This window comes from Protomyctophum parallelum, assembly GCF_964188405.1.
Source record: "Protomyctophum parallelum genome assembly, chromosome: 2".
Taxonomy (NCBI): domain Eukaryota; kingdom Metazoa; phylum Chordata; class Actinopteri; order Myctophiformes; family Myctophidae; genus Protomyctophum; species Protomyctophum parallelum.
Window position 1 is genome coordinate 15108201 of NC_139699.1, and position 24210 is coordinate 15132410.

Sequence of the window (24210 nt, forward strand, 5' to 3'; positions counted from 1 at the left end):
GGCCTAAAGGGGGGTGTATTTATTTATCTGTGTAACATATTTGTGTCTTAAGTTCTGTTCTGATATAGAGTAAACAAAATGACACTTCAAGGGCACAAGTCAACCAATGACTCTTATGAACAAAGGAAATATTTTAAAAGTCTTAAAACTTAATGGAACATTTCCTAATACAATATCGCCAATGTGTTGAGTCCAGTGGTGGACAGTAAGTACATGTTGAGTATTGTACTTAAAGTAATTAGTTTGAGTAACTGTACTTTACATGAGTAAAGTACATGTTTGGATACTTGTGACTTTCACTCGACTGCATTTCAAATTCAAATACATTTCAAGAAGGTAAAAAGCATATTATGAAATAATCACTTAAAGGGATATTTCACTTAAAAAAAAAAATGTTGGTCATTTCACCGTCTACTCAGTCTTAGCGGGGCAGCTAAAATGAATTTCAAATATCTAAATACTGAATCAAGTAACATAAAAACTGTCTGGGTGTTCACATTTGCCATTTCAAATGTATAGTGAAAATAGCAGATTCACGTGAATAGCAGTTTCACTATTATTGATATCGTTTTGAAATGTTCTGGAAAAGCAATACAGCAATGCACCGACGTCAAAACAAAATGTACTTGTAATTTGTACTTTTGAACTCCAGTACTTGAAGTACACACTTAACAGAGCAACTTGACATTTGCAGTGGAGTAACATTTGATCAGGACTATCTATACTTTGAGTATACTCAAGTACTGGGGTTGAGTAGAACTACTCTGTCCACCACTGGTCGAGTTCCAAATATACAAGAGGTAACTAATGTATTGTACAGTACAGTTTACATTAACAGCAGCACAGACCGGGGGTTTCATGAGCTAAGAAGATGCTCTGCAACAACAAAATATAATAATGACATTATTAATCATTTGGCAAAGCTTATGGAGTGTAGCAGTGAAATAAAAGATAACCAATAGATTCAGATGTTGGCAAAAATACATTATGAGAGGCAGTATGTATTAAGATGAACTCATAGGATGAGAGGGAATGTAAAAAAATATATATAATAATATAGGACAAAGAAATTCACAATATAGCCAAATAATGAAAATTACATTAAAGTCATACTAATGTAACATTTTCAATTAAACTTATGTTTCACCAATATATTTATCCCAATAACCATTTCACATAAATGTTTTTACTTTTTTTTTTTTGTTGCTGATATTTTAACGTAAATAAATACCGTTTGATGTGTTATTCTAAAATATCCTTTGGCACTACGACCCTGCATAATTAATTTCCAAGCACTCCTTCAAATGCTGTAATGTAATGTAGCTACCAGTAGGTGTCGCCAAAGGAGACTAAGCATCATCGTCAATGAGGGAACGTTCCCTTTTCAATGATAGGTTCTAACTTCCCGATCGGGTCCAAACGCAACGCGACACAACGCACACAGTGGAGCCTCGGCCTTACACAGTATGACTTTAAGCAAATCTAACAAATGTCTGTGACATTGTACACATCTCAAAATGTTCCTGTGAATGTTTTTGTCCTATTAAGTGCCTGATGGATATTATGCAAAAAGAAAGAAAAAAAACACACACACACACAAAACTGTGGGAAAACAACCTGCATCTTCTGAAGTAGTGTAGAGTTTATAATATAGAGCTTTGGAAGCTCCGGAGTTGGAAACGCAGTAGGCCACAGGACAGAGGAACACGACTGTGGCCCCCCGAGTGAGGTAGTTGTCTGGGTGAATAGAAGCTTCCCAGGGTGAAGGAAGGTGTAGCTACCAGTACACCCTGTACTGGTACCAGTACACCCTAACTGCTGGGCTGGCAGAGTGGAACAAAAGTGGTTCTCAAACCTTGTTCTTTATTTCGAGGACCCCCCCCCCCCATAACTCTGCAAAGTGTTGCAAATCTGCACGCTCTTAAGAGTTACCGACCCGCAAGGATGCATTTGGGTTCCATTTGCACACACTCAGAGTTATACCGACCTGTAAGGATCGCATTTGGGTTCCATTTGCACACTCTCAAGAGTTACAGACAGGTATAAGGGTCCATTTGGAACCCCCTCAAGGAACACTGGTATAAGGGTCCATTTGGAACCCCCTCAAGGAACACTGCGGGCTTTGAGACTTTGAGAACCACTGGTATAACAGAAGGGAGGGGGCTGTTGCTACAAGCCCCTCCTCCCACCACTTGAAGGTCCATGTGCAAAAGGATCTCCTCCTCTATGTAACTGCTCCTAGCTGTATTTAAATCTGCTATCCCCACATTATGAACAGACAAATCTCTTTACAACATGCTTCTTTATATGACCCATATAGGAAGAAAGAAAGAAACATTCTAAACCCTGTGGTAAAGTTCTTCTAAAACTGTAATAAATTAAAGTAGTTCTTTTTTCGTTTTGTATTTAACAAAGCAGTTTGTGTGACAAGTTTGTGTCAGACAGAGAGAGAAAAATCTACAGGTAAACCGGCTGGGAAAGGTTCGCTGTTGACCAGACATGGCAACCTGAGTGTGGAGTGTTGAGTCATTAAAACACAGCCGTAACTCAAAACGCTGCCCCCCAGTGGCCTGCTGAGGACTACTAGGGAAGCTTCATGAACAAGCCGTTGTCAATAGAGGGGACAGGCATGGGGCACGGGAACTGAAAGAGGCTCATGTCCGCCGTGAGGGCGGCCATGGCGGCCGGGTCGTGTTCTATCTGTGTCCTCAGAGACGGGTCGATCTTCTCCAGCCTGCGTTTGATCCTCTTGGCCTCCCTCTCGCGGATCAGCCGGGACTGCCGCTTCTCCGGCGTCTCGTTGGCCCGCTTCATGCGCATGGCCTCCCGGTCGCGCTGGAGCCGCCGCGACCTCTGCTCCTCGCTCTCCTGCAGCCGCTGCATCCGCTTGGCCTCGCGGTCCCTCAACCTCCGGATCTCCCGCTCCTCGTCGGACTCGTGCGCCCGCTTGGACTTCTTGGCGGTGCGCTCGCGCTCCAGGCGCTGGATGCGCGCCTCTATGGGCTCGTTCTTCCGTCGCAGGGCCCACTTCCTCATGGGCGACTGGGAGTCCATGAGCTGCTGGTACGCCACGCAGCTGTTGCACACCAGCAGAACCCCGGCCGGGTACACCGGCATGGGGCTGAGGAGGTCCGGTAGAGAAGGCAGGCCCGCGGAGGAGGAGCTGAGACTGTCGGGGATAGAGGGAAGCGACGAGCCTCCGGTGAGGAGACTGTCTGGCAGGGATGGGAAGGACTGGCCTTGGTCAGAACCACACTGACCCGGGCCAGAGCACGGCCCGGCTCCCGGGTTCTGGTTCTGGCCGTGGCATGACCTGGGGCCGTGGCACGGGCCGGGTCCTTGGCACGGGCGAGGGCCTTGACACGAGTTTGAGCCGGGACTCGGCCCCCCTGGTCCTTGGCACGAGTGAGGGTCTTGACAGGGGTTTGGACCCTGTCCGAGGCACTGCCGAGGCCCCTGACACGGGTTGGGGGCCACTCCTTGGCCCGAGCGAGCGCTTTGACATGGGTTGGGATTTGCGCTCGGGCCTGGGCCTTGTAATGAACGATGACCCGGGCCTGGGTTTGTCATGGAGCTGTTTGAGAAGGTGTCCCGTCCACTGCTACAGTCCATGCTGCATGGGTTTGGGTTGAGGACTTCTTTGAGTTTGTCCCTGTGTGAAAGGACAGTGATGTGGTGATTAAATACGTCAAAATAACATGTTCTCAGGTTTCTTCTAGGGCTGCAACTATCGATAATTTATTTTCCTAGCGATTATTCTATCCATTACCTTTTCAATCAGAAGTTTTATTTATTTATGTATAAACCAACAAATCACTGAACCACTTAGGCAAAAATAACACTTTATTCACTAAAACTAAAAAGGTACATAATAGAGCTTTAAGCCATTGGAAGGAGCTGAAATGAAGCAGACACCTGTTGAAGTTGTTGGTGTCTGTGAAGTGCATGCCGCAGACTGCACAGTTGGAGAGGCGGTCCTCAGAGTGGATGAGAAGATGGCGTCCGAGGGAGCCGGGCGAACTCAGGGCTCGCCCACACACCGGGCACACGTAGCTTTTACTGCTGCTCATCATAGCAGTGTGCTGTTCAAAGACATCAAGACAACAAGAAACACAGGAGAGTTTTACTGCTGCTCATCATAGCAGTGTGCTGTTCAAAGACATCAAGACAACAAAGAAACACAGGAGAGTTGCTCAAAGTACACCAACCAGTATTGGGTATATGCTGTAAAATCAGTCAAAACAGGAAATCATCAGAGGAGGTAAAAAGGGAAAAGAAACATATACAGTGAGGGGAAAAAGGGGCGGTGGGGGGATTCAGATTTCACGGGGGCCAGTTTCTAATTGCAGCCGTCCGTAGGTGCCCTTCGAGAGCGAGTCAAGGGATTCGTATGTCTTAATGACTGTTGGTATGGCGTTCCACATTTTGGTGGCATAATGAGCTAAATGAATTTAGTCCCTTGTTTGTGCCGAATCTGGGTTGTACATGGTTGGTTGAACTCCCTCTGGTGTGGACTTCGTTAACATTAAGGAAGTATCTAGACGGGTACATGGGTATCTTGGTGGTGTAGCGAATCTTGTGGACCAGACCCATTGCACAATGCTGTACTCTGTCGTCGACCCTAAGCCATTCTAGCCTGTCAAAGTGGGCAGGGGTGAGGTGGGTTCGGGGGGTGAGGCCAAGTAGTAGCCTGACCACTTCCTGTTGACAACTCGACTGACAGCCCAGCAGACCAATCACAGTGTTACTTTAACTCTGAGAGGGTACAAATAATAATACGGGTATATATGTAATGTATACAGGTCCATCTCAAGAGTCAAATTAACACTCTTCAGCTATTCCAAAATAGCCGATCTAGATGCTCAAAACACGTTGCAGTGCGAGGCGTTGTGAGCTTGAATTTCAAAAGATTTTGAAAACATTTTTTTCTAGTGAAATGAGACATTATGCACATTCTGAGGACTTTTACTTGTGTTTTTACTTTTTTATATTGTGGTATTTTACTTAACCTCCACCCGGGTCACTGCTCTCACCTGGTAGACATGCGAGATAAGCTTCTCCGGGCTGCTGAAATCCAGGGTGCAGAGAGGACACACAAAGCTGTGGCTTCGGTCACCGCCTTCCTCGCTCTCCTGAGAACCATCGGAATGGATGTCAGGAGTAACACAGAGAGTCATGCAGAGGAAGAAACGTTTCGGCACATTTCCTTCTGCTAATGGGTACGGACGGGTTTCCTTCTGCTAATGGGTACGGGTTCCTTCTGCTAATGAGTACGGACGGGTTTCCTTCTGCTAATGGGTACGGGTTCCTTCTGCTAATGGGTACGGACGGGTTCTGCTAATGGTTTTTTTTGCTAATGATAATGCTAATGGGATCGGATGGGTTTTTGCAGGTGGATTCTCTTCTACCAGTGTTGTTTTTGGCGGCACATTTTTACTTTAGTTTTAGTCAGTCTCTTCAATAGTTTTAATTTAGTTTCAGTCACATTTTAGTCACCTGGAATGTTTTAGTGTTAGTCTAGTTTTAGTCGACTAAATGTCATAAGATTTTAGTCGACTAAATCTACAGTTGATTTAGTCAACTAAATTGTATTTTGGCGGGCCTTGATGCCGTCGTAATGACCGTTTTTACACTATAAAAATAGCCGATCTACAAGCTAACAACGTGTACTTGTAGATCGGCTATTTTCAGCAAGCAACTAATTGTAAAATTACTAATACTGGATCTCTTGTCCCTTCCTAACATTTTTGTCTAGTTTTTATTTGTTGACGAAATTGTCGGTATATTTAGTCTTAGTTTTAGTCATCATAGCTTAGTGTTTAGTTTCCATTTAGTTTTCGTCAGTGGAAAAAGGTAGTCGACGAACATTTTTCGTCTTAGTTTTAGTCGACGAAAACAACACTGTCTTCTACACAAGAGATCCATCCACGTTTTGAGATCAAAATACCGGTATGAGAATTCCTGAGTATTGTAGTAGTTAATTTAATTAATTATTTTTGTAATAGTAGTACATAAGATGCATATTATTATTAATCATGTTAACAGAACTGAATACATCATTTTTCAATTTAAGTAACTACAATTGTACATTGTAGCTCAATTGTATAGTAGCCAATCACTACTACCATTTATTTTGTTTACAAATATAACAGCCAATACTTTTTTTAATATACTTGATGTGGTCCCAACTCTTATCTTAAGGTATTTCTGTGAGTGTTGTATGATGATAAATCTGAGTGTGAAAACTAGAGATTCCATCACTCCAAATCACTCATATCATGAGTATGACAATACGCACCGTTGTCAAAACTGAGATAGTCTTTACAGAGGGCCTTATGGCTGATTCTCTACAGACTGTGTATTTATAGAATGAATCATACACGTCATTCATACGGTAATCAGGTTTGCTGCATCCTGGAGTTTTAGGGCTGTTTGGCATCTATCTTTACCGTGGTACATGGCAATGGTATTTATCTATCTTTACTGTGGTACATGGCAATGGTATTTATCCTACTGTACCTACGCGATAGTAATTGGCGGGCGAAAATTGGCCCGCAAGTGATCTGGCCCCGGTAAATGATTTTGTGAATAATTTACAATATCTGACACAGTCCCAAATATAGGCCAATGATTGTCAAAGTGGGGTTGAGGGGGGTCCCCAGCTAAATTGTAGTTTGGAACTACATGGAACTACATGGACCCATTTTGGGTCGGGAACCCCTTTTGGTGTTTTAAACATTGTTATAATTTAGCTATTGAAAAATAGCAGATCTACAAGCTCGTAGCGCGCACTGTAAGTCTGCTATTTTTGAAAAATCGTGAAAATATTTAGGATTTAGAAGATTGTTTTTAATTTTGAGGTCAGGCCTAAATGGGTTAATAGAGCTGTAACTCCCGCAAGCGTACAAATGGAACCAAATTTGCCAAGACTATCATAGATAGTATTTTATCGACTTTTGCTTTCATACTGTATCTCTCATAGCCTTGGCCTCTGTCACCCTTTAGTCACTGGAAATCTGTGCGCAAAGCCTGTACTTCTTTGTACATGTACAAAGAAGTACAAAGAATGTACATGTACATTCTTTGTACATGTACAAAGAAGCTGACCAGACCCTGACCCCTGTAGCCATGGATGTTAACTCGACATTCGGCACCTGTGTGCATTGTATTTCCCCTGTATTCCTCCATGCGTGGCAGTGGCAGAGCACATCAGGTTAAAACCGGTATGACACTTGGGGCTGTATTTTGCGTGTCTTAAGTACCAGGTCTTATTCCCTAACTTGAGTAAACTAAAGACCTGGAGGCGTGATCAATGCTCTTTGGCCACTCAGAATAGCCAAATGGCATTGATCACGCCTCCAGGTCTTTAATTTACTCTAAGTTAGGTAATAAGACCTGGTAAAAATACACGCAAAAATACAGCCCTAGATGTGAACAGGATGTAAGCTAGGAATTAAAATGCCGTTCAGCCACTATGGGTTAAAAACATAAGACAAGTAAGACGCGCAAACGCGGGAAGCGAACGCAGCTCGTGTGTGTGTGGTTGTGTGTGTGTGTGTGTGTGTGTGTGTGTGTGTGTGTTTGTGTGTGCTACAGCTGCGCCCTGTGTGTGTGTGTGTGTGTGCTACAGCTGCGCCCTCTGGTGGCGGGCGGGTGGTGTCACAGCGGGACAGACACACAGACATGAGCAGCAGGGTCTCATAGTAAGTGGCTCACTGCGTTCGCAATAAGAATGAATTCTGTGCACACAGGTTCCTCATATCGAGTTAACATCTGTGGGTACAGGGTTTTTCATGTACGGAAGTAGGGGTGCGTACTTAGTTTAGACTAGTCATTGGTTAGACATGGGTTAAGGTTAGGTTTAGGTGTGCTGCCCCGTGGGAGGTTAGAAGTACATCAAAAAAAACAAGTACAGGCTTTGTGCATAGATTTCCAGTGACGGTATAGGCAATAGATTAGAGAACAAGACTATCATGGATGCGAAAGCCAAAGTCAGACACGACATTTCCCAATTCATCTATGAAAATCTTGATCCAAGGCCAACTTGGTTCCATTTTTATACTCTCTGAGTTTATGGGAGATCCTTTTAATTGAAAAGATTGAGAAGCACTCTACTTTATAATGAATACCTTAAGAATGTTTTATTTAATCCATGTTGGGAGTGTTTTTCATAAAGTTTCTCTCCATATCTACGAGGAGACCGTGAGCTCCTATTCAATGAAAGAGAATGTTTATCACCGTTCAAAAGGGAGTATGTCTGTCTGTCTCCAGGTGTTATCTTTGTTTCTTCTACTTTTTAATTACCGGTAATTAAAAGACCTCATTCAATGATGCGGCCCTCACAAAATGATTAAGTATTTCTGTGACATTTAATCAGTTATATCAGTATGCAGTAGGGCATTCATCAAAAAACCGATTTATCGATTTATCGATAAACGAGTCACGAGTCGACTCGCAGCAGCGCGAGTCGAAAGTTGAGCTTTTTTTTTTTTCTTTTTTCATTGCATTCAGAACGCGCCCTTAATTAAAAACCAAATGCAGCTGTGTAGGCTATGTGGCTCTCAGTGCGCGGTGTCCCACTATTGAGACTGGCTGAAGTCTGTTTGAACTGCGCTGTGTCAGAGAAGTAACAGATAGAAGCACGCAAACGTTACCCCCAAACGATATCCCCCTCACCTCCGTGCTGGAAATATAACGTCTGGGTTCCCGAGGCTACATTCATGCTGACGCAATGACTGTCTGTTTCTGGCTAAGCTTTACGCGCAGCGCACATGAACCTCTCCGTCTCCGGTCAGTGCGGGTTGTTGTTTATTTGCATGGCTCAGAAAATGAGTAACAAACTAACATGAGAACGTTATCGAGTTGTGGAGGAGGAGGAGGAGAATAATAATGTTATATCTCTTATTGTGTTCTCGGTGCTGCTGCTGCGCTGTGTGCCAATACCACTACTTTACCTGGATAACATCATCTTTTCATTTTGACATGATTCACATGAAATAATAATCCTGTACCGGAACCGCGTGTAGCATTTGGTTTCATTAACGCGATCGTCACAAAATAGCCTACAGCTGCTGCTGCTAAAGATACAAAGATTGGACATTTTTAAACGACGCAAAACTTTGAATTCCCCTCTTGCGTACCAGTGCCACGTGTCCCGCGGACCGGCACCGGTGTTTGGGAACCTCTGATATAGATGATACATGCACTGTGACTGTGTCATATTGGAGAGGCCACTGAATGCGCAGTGCTTTGTTTGACATGCTCCGTATTTGAGCGCGCGGCAGCTCCACCCGCCCCTGTTAAATCCCCCCCTGCGCGTTCGCGTCCCCCCCCCCCCCCCCCCCCCCCCCGCCGCCAGAAACGATAAATCGATACGACTTCAACTTTACTGTCCGACAAGTCGACTGGGAAAAATCTCAAGTCGTTAATGCCCTAGTATGCAGCAGTTAAAAACACACAAATCTTTCTTTAGCCACTTTTATAGCAATAAATAGCAATTATTATATTGATTACCCTTTGATTGTGTTCTTGTCGATCATCTAATGACTTAGAAAGAAATTGGCCGGAGACCAAACTTATTTGCTGACCCCCTGCGATAGTAGATCATTTATCGGTTCATCATCAATCCCCAATTTGGGCATAGACCAGATTTTTGAAAATAGCCGCTTGCAAAGTGTTGTGAGCTTTTAGATCGGCTTGTAGTCAGATATTCATTATTTTTGCATGTCACCGTTGTGCAACAAAATATAAAATAACTAGTGCTTAACCCATTTTGGGGCGGGAACCCCTTTTGGTGTTAGCATTATGTTATGCTTTAGCTATTGAAAAATAGCAGATCTACAAGCTCATAGCGCGCCACCGAGTGGCGCGCTACGAGCTTGTAGGTCTGCTATTTTAAAAAGAAATCGAAGAACGACTGACATAGAAACGTAGCCTTTTCAGAAAACTGTCAGGATGTAGAAGACATTTTTAGAATCTAGAATCGATGCATTGATATATGAAAAAAAGGAAAGAAATACATATCGCTTCTCGATTTTTCAATTACCCGAGAACGTAATTGACCGAATAATCGCTAAGAAAGTAAACTGAGCCCTAGTTGGCACCGGGCGCTCTCACCTCCTTGACGCCCGCTCCGTGGGATAGGCGGCAGGGCTGTCTCTTGGCGCTCATGTGGTCGTCGGCCGACGTGTTGGAGGACGAGTCGTCACCGTTGTTGTCGAGGTCACTGTCACTGTCTTCTATGGGGGCAAACACAGCCCTATCAATACAGAACACAGAGCAGGGCTCACTGTCTTCTATGGGGGCAAACACAGCCCTATCAATACAGAACACAGAGCAGGGCTCACTGTCTTCTATGGGGGCAAACACAGCCCTATCAATACAGAACACAGAGCAGGGCTCACCGTCTTCTATGGGGGCAAAACACAGCCCTATCAATACAGAACACAAAGCAGGGCTCACCGTCTTCTATGGGGGCAAACACAGCCCTATCAATACAGAACACAAAGCAGGGCTCACTGTCTTCTATGGGGGCAAACACAGCCCTATCAATACAGAACACAGAGCAGGGCTCACTGTCTTCTATGGAGACAAACACAGCCCTATCAATACAGAACACAGAGCAGGGCTCACTGTCTTCTATGGGGGCAAACACAGCCCTATCAATACAGAACACAGAGCAGGGCTCACTGTCTTCTATGGGGGCAAACACAGCCCTATCAATACAGAACACAGAGCAGGGCTCACCGTCTTCTATGGGGGCAAACACAGCCCTATCAATACAGAACACAGAGCAGGGCTCACTGTCTTCTATGGGGGCAAACACAGCCCTATCAATACAGAACACAGAGCAGGGCTCACTGTCTTCTATGGGGGCAAACACAGCCCTATCAATACAGAACACAGAGCAGGGCTCACCGTCTTCTATGGGGGCAAACACAGCCCTATCAATACAGAACACAGAGCAGGGCTCACTGTCTTCTATGGGGGCAAACACAGCCCTATCAATACAGAACACAGAGCAGGGCTCACCGTCTTCTATGGAGGAGAACACAGCCCTATCAATACAGAACACAGAGCAGGGCTCACCGTCTTCTATGGGGGCAAACACAGCCCTATCAATACAGAACACAGAGCAGGGCTCACCGTCTTCTATGGGGGCAAACACAGCCCTATCAATACAGAACACAGAGCAGGGCTCACCGTCTTCTATGGGGGCAAACACAGCCCTATCAATACAGAACACAGAGCAGGGCTCACCGTCTTCTATGGGGGCAAACACAGCCCTATCAATACAGAACACAGAGCAGGGCTCACTGTCTTCTATGGGGGCAAACACAGCCCTATCAATACAGAACACAGAGCAGGGCTCACCGTCTTCTATGGGGGCAAACACAGCCCTATCAATACAGAACACAGAGCAGGGCTCACTGTCTTCTATGGGGGCAAACACAGCCCTATCAATACAGAACACAGAGCAGGGCTCACCATCTTCTATGGAGGAGAACACAGCCCTATCAATACAGAACACAGAGCAGGGCTCACCGTCTTCTATGGAGGAGAACACAGCCCTATCAATAGAGCGTTGCAGTCCCGCCCCCCCTCGAGAGACCCGGAAAATAAATCCCTGTTCATTTTACTCATAGACTTTTCAGAAAGTATTTATTTAAAGACGTTTACGCCGCGGACAAAGCCAACTCTTGTCGTGACAAATCATGACAACAAACAGCAGGTTACAACACTTTTTTGTTGTTTTTCTTCTTTGTAATTATTTGTTTGGTCCAAAATATTGTGTGTGTTGTCATGATTTGTCACGACAAGAGTTGGTTTCGTACGACGCTTAAAAGGTCTTTAAATAAATACGTTTTGAAATGCCTATGGGAAAAATGCATTGGGATTCATTTCCTGGGCCACTCGTCGTTCTGAAAGGGGGAGGGACTGCGACACTCTATACAGACAGGACAACAGAACACAGAGCAGGGCTTACTCTCACCAACACCCCTCAGGAACCACAGGACATCCTATGGAATCCAGTCCTTTCCCTGAACCCCATCATCCACTCATCCTATGGAATCCAGTCCTTTCCCTGAACCCCATCATCCACTCATCCTATGGAATCCAGTCCTTTCCCTGAACCCCATCATCCACTCATCCTATGGAATCCAGTCCTTTCCCTGAACCCCATCATCCACTCATCCTATGGAATCCAGTCCTTTCCCTGAACCCCATCATCCACTCATCCTATGGAATCCAGTCCTTTCCCTGAACCCCATCATCCACTCATCCCGTCCGTCCAGTACCTGAGATGCTATCCTGGTCATCGAATTCCTGGGAGTTGCCTTGGTGGTACGCACTGCCCTCTGAGAACTCATCTCTGCCGTCCATGTTAATCGTGTGCTCAAGGCCTGTGATGCCCGTCGTGTGGAATGGCCCTGGAAGAAGAGACCACAACAGTGAGTCAACTAGGTCTGACAAACAGGACGATCTGCTTAGTGGTTATATTCTATATTGATGCCTTTTCCGCAATTGACGGTGTCAAACAAAAATAAAGAAAATAGCATATCTTCAAATTCATATATTTGTAAGTAAAAAACAATATACTGTATATATATTTTTTTATAATATGTTTGGCATATTTTATACTTTCAATTAACCACTTGTTCTATACTTAGTGGGACAACGATGTCTGCAACAATACTGAAAATAGCAGAACTACAAGATAAAGCTTGTACGAGATCCGCTATTTTCAGTGTTTTTACTTTTTTCATTTAAACTTTTCGCCTATAATGAAATGCCCAAATTAGGGATTGATTATTAATTGATCATAATTCTTGATGATCACATTTAAATTGATGAATTTCATTAATTGTTACACCCCTAAAGGCCTATTCATAGTCTGGATTTTCGGTGGTGAGGTGACCACCGCTCCGGTGGTGAGCTGACCACCGGAGCTGAAATAACGTTGAGCGGTGGTGAGTAAAAACAGAGAGAAGGGCTGGAGCGGTGGCGGTGGTTTGCTCTTCACCGCGGCTCGTGACGTCATGTTGTAGTTCGGTGGTCACCTAACCACCGAAAATCCAGACTATGTATGAGCCTTTACCCTGACTGCACCAACATTCACCATCACCTTGACCTGTGAGACCCAGACATTGACCATCTCTTTGGGCAGCCAGTACTCATCATACCCACGAGTTTAAGAAAATATCCCAAGCTCTGGGGTGAACATTTAACAAAAGCAGGCGATCTAAAATATAATGAGATACTTTTTGTGAAGAGATTTGTAGTCGAGGGGAAAAGAGAGCGGACCTAGTACAGAGCCCTGGGGGACCCGGTTAACTATTAAAGTATATAGCCAGGGTTACCATTTTGACCTGAGATCAGATTCTAAAAATGTCTTCTACATCCTGACAGTTTACTGAAAAAGCTATGTTTCTATGTCAGTCGTTCTTTGATTTTTCAAAAATAACAGACCTACAAGCTCGTAGCTTGTAGATCTGCTATTTTTCAATAGCTAAAGCATTTCATAATGCTAACACCAAAAGGGGTTCCCTGCCCAAAATGGGTTAACTAAGTATTTAGGGTTTAAGTGGTTAAAACAATACTTTGCAATTGGTATTGTTGCAAATAACTTGAACCATTAACCTTAAAATGGTATCAAGTCTAAGCTGTGATATGGTAAGCCAAAATTGTATGCCATAATAGGCACAAAAAAAATGAAGAAAAGGAACTCAACAATGAAATAAAATATGCTGGTTTTGACAGACATCAAATAAGTTCTGTCTTTTAAACTTGAAAACACCCAAGGCTTGTACGGTATCCACAGATGCAGTAGTACAGATAGATTACAGAATTCAACAAGGCATAGCTGGTCCAATGTATCACTGTACTCTTCCACTGGCTGCTGGCTGATAATTTGGCCAGCGTGAATAATATTTAATGGAACGTCCCCCAGAAGTACAACCTGGTTGGTGAGAAACCCCACAATGAAACTTTTACCTATGCATAAGACATTGCATCATCTTGCAATGTTTTAACGAGATACAGTTATAACATTTCTATCCGTTTGTTGAATACTGTCTCCATATGAGCGTTTAATCTCCATAGAAACTGCATCTATCGCACAAGAGTTTCCTACATGTTCACCTACATCATGGTTTCTCAACAGAAGTCGTAACATTATAATGATCAATATTCCCGTTTATCCACGACATAAAATGTTGCCATTGATTAGTATCGTTTCCACAGGAAGTCCCCTTGAGTTTGAAATCTATTTCTTTAAGGAGATCAGGTTGAGATAGCAGCAGCACACATTACAACATTTAAAAATATATATACAGTAGAGCATGTCAAAGACACAAAGAAATTATTAAGGAGTCAAAAACAGACAACAGATCCAAATTCCAGGTTTAGGAATAGCATTTGCAGTTGCGCTCCTCAGTTGCATAAGGGCTTTGAAACCTAGAATCACAATCATCCATTTCCTGATAAACATCGGTATACAGACTAAATACAAATAATGTATTTAGTCATTTTTACAGAGGACCTCGTGGGATATCGTCCAAGGCCAAGAGCATCCATTACTACTACACCGACCTGGATGCTTTGATACTTAATAATATAATCATCCTACACAGTCATTTTGTATACGCTTCGCGGGCAATCGGCAAAGACGAGCACACTCTGACGTACATACATGCACACAGATTGACTTCATTTACATCCCAACCCCCCACCGTTCACACACACGTATACAGGCACATACATGGCAGCACCGTTCTACAGGCATGCTGCAGTCCCAGGGGGTGAACGCAGCCCTGCACTCCTTTCCACTAGCAAGCGTACTGCCTGCTAGTCAGAGTGCGTTTCTCTCCCTCTCTTTCAGCACCACCCACACACTGAACAGCCTGGCTCGCCCTCTGTCCTCCCTGCTTGTTCGCAACAGCCCTGATTGTTTCTATATCTATACCAGCAGCTCTGAGGGGGAGGATAATGCCTCATACCAAAGCAGCCCATATGTGGTTGATTTAACCCCTTGCACAGCGATCCTAGTCTCTACCCTCTGCGGTAATCTCCGCTGTATGACAAGGTAAAAATGGCAACATTATTATTCGTCATAGTAAAAAACAGTGAATAGAAACTGCCCCCCCGGCAAACACTAGAGTTTAACGGCCAATGTCAGCCATAATATACAAACAGGGCTACGAGTACTTCTTCTTCTAGCGAGGGTTTTCTCCTTCGTGCGCTCTTTCCAGTTACAGAGATCAGAGCTGGGAGACACGTTCTGACTTCAGTTACCTGAGACTGACAGAAGTAATTACAGCCTCTGTTGCAATCCTGAGGTAACGCACATACTGTCTTCTGCTCCTCTCCCTCTCTCACTCAAGCACACGCACACACGCGCGTGCGCACAGGAGGAAGAGCTATAATCTGGAGGCGCTGTATTTCTCATTCAAACGCACACCATCGACTACATTTTACAGCCATCATCCCACTATTAACTGCTTACGACGAGTCTGTATCATGGTATGTGACCCACAGTTTGGGTCGAGTCGGTATCATGGTATGTGACCCACAGTTTGGGTCGAGTCGGTATCATGGTATGTGAACAGTTTAATACGAGTCGGTATCTACGAGTCGACTACATTCTACAGCCATCATTCCGCTATTAACTGCTTACGACGAGTCGGTATCATGGTATGTGAACACAGTTTGGGTCGGTATCATGGTATGTGAACACAGTTTGGGTCGGTATCATGGTATGTGAACACAGTTTGGGTCGGTATCATGGTATGTGAACACAGTTTGGGTCAGTATCATGGTATGTGAACACAGTTTGGGTCGGTATCATGGTATGTGAACACAGTTTGGGTCGGTATCATGGTATGTGAACACAGTTTGGGTCGGTATCATGGTATGTGAACACAGTTTGGGTCGGTATCATGGTATGTGAACACAGTTTGGGTCGGTATCATTGTATGTGAACGTAGTTTGGGTCGGTATCATGGTATGTGAACACAGTTTGGGTCAGTATCATGGTATGTGAACACAGTTTGGGTCAGTATCATGGTATGTGAACACAGTTTGGGTCGGTATCATTGTATGTGAACGTAGTTTGGGTCGGTATCATGGTATGTGAACACAGTTTGGGTCGGTATCATGGTATGTGACCACAGTTTGGGTCGGTATCATGGTATGTGAACACCGTTTGGGCACTTTTCCCATAGTAATCCAGGCACTCATTAGCATTGGTAGAGTGGGTCGGAGTGTTGAACTATGAACTACTACAACAGGCTGGCTTCACGGCACACAGCCAATGATTGATGTGTGAGAGATACCCATCCCCCCACCGCTAGGCTCTGTCTGTACATCTGTCTCTCCTCGCCACCCCCCCCAACCCCTCCACCTCCCTCAGTCTCTGCCACTCTGATGTTATCTCAGAGTCTGTGTGTCTGTAGGCAGGAGGTGACGCACTGTCTGACTGAATCCAGACAAAGAGACAAACTCATCAGCCAACAGACACACAAGAGGGAGAGAGGAGGAGAGGAGGGGGGAGCAAAACAAAACAGACAAAAGACAGAATGCCAAAACTCTGCTCAAACACCAAGCAATGGGGGTCCTGTTGAATTCAACCCCACCCCCCCCCCCCCCCCTTCCCCATCGGCCTTCCCCTCCAAAACGCACGCACGCACGCACACACACACACACACACACACACACACACACACACACACACACACACACACACACACACACACACACACAGAAAGAGACCGACAGACATACGTATGCACGCACGTACGCACACCACTGTCTGAATCTCCAGGAAGTGTTGGGGCCTCTGTCTTCCATCCATACATCACAGACACTGTGTAGAGTTGAGGAGCATGGGAATGGTGGAGGAACAGACATTAAGGATCATCCACAACATTTCTCACTTCGCCAAATTGATAGTCTGGTGTTTCAGGAAAACGGAGAAGGCCACTCAACACTTTCCCCCCCCTTTTTGGTACAGATTGTCTCCCTTCCCCATGGAAGAATCTTTCATCAAGACCGCATCTTGACTCGAAACCTACTATCCTAGATAGTGGACTTGTGGAATTTCACTCGGCCTCAACACCACACTATTATGCTGGAGGCACATGACAATCCCATCGCAAAAAGCATTCCAGAATGTCACTGGGCTGCAACAAAAAGTTTTGGGGGAAATGATATGCATCTTCGAGCGCGGAGAAGTTGCTGTCATGCGTCAGTGACGTTTTGACTACTTGACAGAAATGACAAAATAAACCCGAGCGCAGAATATCTATAAAATGTAAGGAATCTCGGTGTGTCTGTCTGTCTTTCGCAGATCTCAAGAACAGTTCATCCGCTCAACTTCACACTTGGCAGGTGTATTGCTGATGACCCATGGGAGGGCAGTGTGTTGAGTGCAGCACACGCACACGCACACGCACACGCACACGCACGCACACACAGAGTATCCACTCTAGAACAGCAAGCAGCAACCTAGTATGAAGTGAACTGATCTGGTCATGGGTGAAGGCGTTAGTGTCGCGAGCAGCACTTCCAGGGTCCAAGCAATTAGCCTACTCCGAACGGTTCCAGGTTTGGAAATAACCTGCAAACTAATACTTTCAAAGTAATTTAAAAAACAAATGATCTATATATTTTTTGGTACTGGTAGGAAAATAAATTATTTTGTCCCCAAGCAGGCTCTCATCTACATATTTACATCTTCTGTTGCACTTCCACTTACAGTGAGTGTAGCTCTGATTTTGTGATTCTTGGCAACCTAGTATCATAAGTAGCTAATGGGTGGGAAAAGAAAGAAAGAAACAGGTCTTATTCTTGTGTCTTGCACTCGCTGCGTGCGTGCGTCTCTCTCACACACACTCTCTCTCACACACACACACACACACACACACACACACACACACACACACACACACACACACACACACACACACACACACACACACACACACACACACACACACACACACACACACACACACACACACACACACACACACACACACACACACACACACACACACACACACACACACACACACAGCCTGTCAGACTGTCTCCTTGCCTGTCTGGTCTGTCAGTCTGTCTGTTTGGTCCGTCTGGGGGTGGGGCCAGCAATGTGCATTCATTTCATACCAGATAAGAGAATATAAGACAGACAGGTAAAACTAAATCAATACCGTAGCTTAGCTGAAGAAAAGACCATGGCATTTACACACAAAACAATAAAAAACAAACAATTGTTTTGTTTTTTTTAACGCTCCAGTTAGAGCCAATGGTATGTTTTCTCAAAGTTAAATGTGGAATTAAGCGCGTTGTATTTTGACACTTTTTGCCCAGTAACATTATGCTATTGTCGCGTTGCTTTTACTGGGTCAACCAAAGGGTCTTCCTTGGGCTCCTACTCCTACTACGTACAACCGTTACACTAACAGTTGATCGTATTAGCTCATAGGGATTACTGAGGCCACGGCTGCAACATGCATTTCAAACCCCACCTTTAAAACAAACTATGTTTAGAAAGCAGATCTGAAGCACAGATAACTTCAATCAGTAGGTTACTAGGTTTTAGTATATAGTGTACAGTCCTCCCTGCTGGCTTGAGAGAGGCATCTCATTCTCAACACTGTCTGCATGCTAGTGTGTAGACTAGACTGTGTACCAAATAAGACCAGGTTATGTTGATACTAGCCAGTGAGCGCAGAGGAAAAGCAACTACAAAATAACCAGACCTGATGTCGAAATGGAAAAAAAAAGGTCTTCTGAAAGAATATATTCAAAGATTTGTGCCACATTTTCACGATTTTTCAAAAAATAGCAGACCTACAAGCTCGTATTTTTCAATAGCTAAAGTATAATATAATGCTTAGTTAAAACACCAAAAGAAGGCCAGTCCACACAAATGACAACAAAAAAAATTGGGGATATAAATGGTTGCAAGGAATTGCATTGGTGTGAACTGGCCATCAAAAAAGAGTGACAAATGGATCAATTCAAACTGAGGATTTCACTATTACAGTCGTTTTGAGATTTTCTTTTTTTTGTCCTATTCATGTTTAAATTGTAAATTGTGCATTTTGTCGGTAGCCTGCACTTAAAGGGATATTTCACTTTCAAGCATGTTTGGTGTCATTGTATTGTCTACTCAGTCAGCACCCCAGACAGTTTTTAAGTTACTTCAGACATTTTATCAGACCCCCTTCCTATACAAACCCATTCTAACTTAAAACTACATTTTAAACCATGATAGATGCATCGAAAACACCCATTCTAGGCTCTCGTGACTGATATATATATATATATATATATATACACACACATTTGCGTGATGTTTTCAATGTATTTCATTTCTCCATTTTCCAAAAACATAATATATAATTGGAAAAAGTAGTTGAAAAAACAAAGAGTTTGAAGTTTTGTATGGGAAGGGGGTGTGGCCTGATAAAATGAATATCTAAATACTGAATCAAGCAACTTATAAACTGTCTGTCACAAACGCCTGAGTAGACAATAAAATGACACCAAACATGTTTGAAAGTGAAATATCCCTTTAAGGATTTCACTCTATACCTGTAAACTTCTGAAGTGGTACTAATAGTAAAGTTGAAGAAGGTATATACAGTACATTATGTATACACAGCTTAGACAGCAACAACAAACGCATGCATTTCTTTAAAAAAAAACATCTAAAAATAATCTAAAATTAACATGAAACTGGTATAGTTAGTTACAGAAAATATAATGCATCTAGCCCAGTTATGTAGTAATTTGTCACAACAACAGTGTCTCACGTGTCACCTCTGAACAACTATAGCACCAATGGATGAAAGTAACCACGTTTAAGCTCCTCTCCATTTGATCACAAGCTTTACAATGTAGGCTGTTTCTGATCAGAACCATATCAAGATCATGTCTGACATAAATCAACCCAAGTGCAAACAAACAACTGCATGATCGATTGGCAATGACAAACGACTCTGAAGAGCTGAAGAAAAAAACAATGTAGGCCTACGCCAGAACGATGCTTATGATTGCTATTCAGAGACAGAGAATATTAGAATAGCATATACCTACCTAACATAATCCTGATCTGAATCCTAACCTAAAGCCCGGCCCATGTCACATCAAGTTAGCGGTATAACCTCGGCTTTCACGAGCCGACAAGACAACTATAAAAACGTGTCGCATCCATCAGCTGTCTGTCAAGGCAAGAAACGGCTGACTGCTACTGTCGAATAGTTATGCTTCATTTTCTTACAAAGTGTCAAAGTCTTAAAGCAAAAAAAACACAACGATGATTTCCAAAGGTCTAAAGTAAACCAACACATGTTAGATAAACTGTCAGATGCCATTCAAAACGCACTAACATAAACGATCAAAAGTCAACGCTTTGAGAAGCAAATAATCATTCATATGCACGGACAAACACTCGAGTGGGGGAAACGCAACTCACACTTATTACCATGTTATAATTAGTCGAATCATAATTCTAATGAAACGTTTTGAAAATGCAATATACAATACCTGTGATACCTACAATTAACTTTGAAGGGGTTGGTCTGTTTTCGCCTTGACATATTACTCCCCCACTCCCGATACAAGAACTCGAATCTCCTCCTAAAATCCAGATTGCAGCCTGACCCGGTGTATATCCCACAGAGAAAAGGAGGCGGCGATCACACAACAAGATGATGAAGAAGATGAACGAAAATACAAAAAGACCAAATGGTCTCTCTGGCTACTCAAGCAGCAATGAATAAACGCTGTTGGGAGCCGGTTCCATGATCCATCCTAGAGAATACAATACAATAACACGACGGACGACTCCCCCTCCAAAAAAAAGATATAATCTAATAATAGTACAGTCACATCCTCGCCGAAAAAAAAAAAAGAGAAGCTGCTGCCGTTTCGTTGGTTCCTTGGATCAATGCATGTTGTAAATGATGGGGATAATGATAGGCTGCTCTGCCAGCAGACACCGAGCAGCCCCGAGCGCGCACGAGCCTTCCTTTTTTTCTGTCGCTCAGCCAACGGACCGCAGCCAAACGCACTGCTGCAGCCACGCAATGGCGCAACAGCATCAGCTGATCCCTCACGTAGAAAGCACGGCGCAATGCACGGTGGGATATGTAGTACAGGGCAGGCTAGTGTAGTAGTAGTACAAACTTCAACCCCCCCCCCCCCCCCCCCCACCCCCCTTTACCCTCCTAAAGAGTTACAGACAAATAATGGTCCACTTGGTTCCTATTCCTAGGGTAGCCATCAATCAATTAGCTGGGGACCACCTGGACCCCCCATTTGGATCAAGATTGTTTTAAAACCGAGCATAACGCAAAAAACATCCATCCATCTTCAAACGCTTGTCGGGTCGCGATTACATGAACATGGCCATAGATCCCTGTACATTTATCACCCCCCCCCCCCCCCTTCAATATAATACAGTGATGAGAAATTGAGAATGAAGGCAGACAATGAAGTAAGAGCCCTACATAAATAAATAGAACAGGTGGTGATCCACTCTTGTGTTCAATAACAGTGTCGTCAACATGGTTCAACAAACTAAGCAAAAGGCAGATATTTGTAAATACATGGGTCGCTTCTAAATATTTAACCACACAAGTTGACACAACTTGGTACACTGGTCCATCCATCATCAACCGCTTATCTGTAGTCGGGTCGCGGGGGCAACAGCTCCACCAGAGAGCTCCAGACTTCCCTCTCCAGAGCAACATTAGTGACTTCCTCCTGGGGGATCCCGAGACGTTCCAAAGCCAGTGAGTCGATGTAATGCCTCCAACTGCGCCTTGGTCTGCCGGGGTCTCCTCCCAGTGGGACGTGCATCGAGGACCTCCCTAGGGAGACGCCCGAGAGGCATCCTGACCAGATGCCCCGAACCACCTAAGCTGGCACCTTTCCAGGCGAAAGAGCAGCGGCTCTACTCCGAGTCTCTCCCGCGTGACTGAACTTCTCACCCTATCTCTAAGGGAGATGCCAGCCACCCGTCGGTGAAAACTCATTTTGGCCGATTGTATTCGCGACCTCATTCTTTCGGTCATGACCCACACTTCATGACCATAGGTGAGAGTAGGAACACTTCATGACCATAGGTGAGAGTAGGAACACTTCATGACCATAGGTGAGAGTAGGAACACTTCATGACCATAGGTGAGAGTAGGAACACTTCATGACCATAGGTGAGAGTAGGAACGCAGATTGCTCGGTAGACCGAGAGCTTTGCCTTCTGGCTCAACTCTCTTTTCATCAGTGTGAATCATTCTGATTCGTTAATAGCAAACTGCAACTGCACAACTTGTACGTTTTTTAAGAACCAAACCTCAGGTTGTCACATTTCCATCGTTACCAATTATTATGAAACACCCACATTTAGGAATGGGCCAATAGAATACCAAAACGCTCGTCCCAAAACACAGTCGCGACTCACAAATGTGTTTTGGGGTGAGCCTTCCGGTTACCCAATTTGGTCTGGGCTTAACATTGGGGCGGTGTGTACTGTGTATATAATTGGCTCAAAACCTAATTTCCACATGATCACACCCGTGAGAATACAATTACTACAGCACCACGTTGTGCAAACAGAGTGCACCTTGTTGTTGTCCTCTGTCCAAATCTGAAATGGGCACCTGTCCTAGTTCTTGCATAAGTCACGTGTGTATGTGTACCTCAGTACCTGCATAATCACAAATCCAAATTCCTGTGCATTTGTTATCACTTCGCCAAGTGTCCACTAGGTGGAGCCCACAAACCACTGAACCAATAACATGTAGTCGTCATCACTGACTGCCACGAGTGAGGTATACGGACCGCAGCACGACGTTTATAGGATAATTATTATCCATCCGCAGTGGTGGGATAAAAAAATAAATAAGACATTAATAAAAACTATCCCAGTCCTGTGAAATCGACGGTATTACAGTTAACAGATGAATTATATGAATAAGCAGTCACTTAATCAAAACATGTTATCATCAACCGAACCCATCATCAGCTAGCGTTAGATAAAAGTAGCCTAGCTCTCCTCATTCGGTGCAATGCAAAAATAATAAACTGTTCAGAAAAAATAACCAGCTTATTGTATCTAAGCAATGTATAAACCATAATATATTATGCAGCAGAACAATACTGTTAACTATAGTCCTCTATTACGCTGATATAAAAAGAACACTGCGATTATTACCCATGTTGTCCAGTGAAATATAGCATAGCAACGTGTAGTTCTCTGAAGAGAAAACGGTGGAGAAGGAAAAGCTTCAGAAGTAAAAAAAAAAAAGGGAAAAAAGCGAAGCCTGTAAAACGGATAGAGTCCCACAGGGAGGCAGTTAGCTAGCTAGCTAGCTACGCAGAGCTGTCCCGTCCGCGCCTCCTTTTTTTCGCGAACCCCTGGGCTGGGGAAAATACATGTGGAGAAAAAAAAACAGCAGATCTGCAAGCTCTGGGCGAGTGGCATCCGCGACGCACGGTGAGCTTGTAGAGCTGCTGTTTTGCGCCGCGCGACCCCGTCGTACGGCGCAGGTACATGCAGACTGGCGCTCAGTCCCAATCCATTGAGTCGCGCGCTGTGGCACATGCAGCACATCCGCTCTGGAAGCGGATACAGAAACAACCGTGTGTGTGTGTGTGTGTGTGTGTGTGTGTGTGTGTGTGTGTGTGTGTGTGTATGTGTGTGTGTGTGTGTGTTTACCGGATACAGTAGGCGGGCTCTAGAGCGGATATGAGCACAGAGCAGTAGATAGAACCCAGGCCACAGCAGGCTACTTCTTTCCACCGGCAGGAAAAAGGAAAGCGCCCCAACGGGTTGGAAGATGTCAGTCGTATCCCTCCGCCTGCGGTAGATGTGCTGAGGCTGGAGCGGCAGCCATTTTGAATGTATGTCTACTGGTCCGTTCCTCCCTCCATTGCTAATAGAGAGAAGATTCCAGCGACTTTCTGGTATCGTCACGGCTAAGTAAGTATATTTACGATCGTTACGAAAACAAAAAATCCTAGCGGGCGTGAGATTGCTGAACGTACCAATACGACTCACGTTGACTTTATCTATCCGCCCGGGCGGGTCGCGGTCCGGACGGGTTGCAGCGGTTCCTGCGGCGCCGCATAGGAAGTGTCACAGCCCCGGTCGGTGTGTCAGTCAGTGCACCCTGGCTGGCTGACGGGGGTGGGTTG

General features: G+C 44.3%; 3 protein-coding genes across 8 annotated transcripts in view; 2 read left to right on the plus strand and 1 right to left on the minus strand.

Moving 5' to 3' along the window:
- The window catches only part of mtmr10 (myotubularin related protein 10), a 132597-nt gene that overhangs the window by 62527 nt on the left and 45860 nt on the right, over positions 1-24210 (plus strand). The window lies entirely within an intron of this gene.
- znf821 (zinc finger protein 821) lies at positions 1911-24171 on the minus strand. Of its 6 annotated transcripts, none has more exons than XM_083758820.1 (6): positions 24074-24171; positions 12300-12431; positions 10117-10238; positions 5034-5132; positions 3916-4082; positions 1911-3652 (listed from the first exon to the last, which is right to left on the minus strand). In XM_083758820.1, the coding sequence occupies exons 2-6, from the start codon at positions 12382-12384 to the stop codon at positions 2584-2586; spliced, it is 1542 nt and encodes a 513-aa protein (XP_083614946.1). In that variant the 5' UTR covers positions 12385-12431; positions 24074-24171; the 3' UTR covers positions 1911-2583. The 6 variants fall into 6 exon arrangements, with proteins under 6 accessions (XP_083614946.1, XP_083614945.1, XP_083614944.1 ...); XM_083758819.1 differs by having other exon boundaries at positions 24061-24159; XM_083758818.1 differs by lacking the exon at positions 24074-24171 and adding an exon at positions 23732-23915.
- Positions 23905-24210, plus strand: part of ap1g1 (adaptor related protein complex 1 subunit gamma 1) — a 31106-nt gene continuing 30800 nt past the window's right edge. The window contains exon 1 of the mRNA XM_083758795.1: positions 23905-23995. The gene's annotated coding sequence lies outside the window, so the exon portion shown is untranslated. The remainder of the gene's footprint in view (positions 23996-24210) is intronic.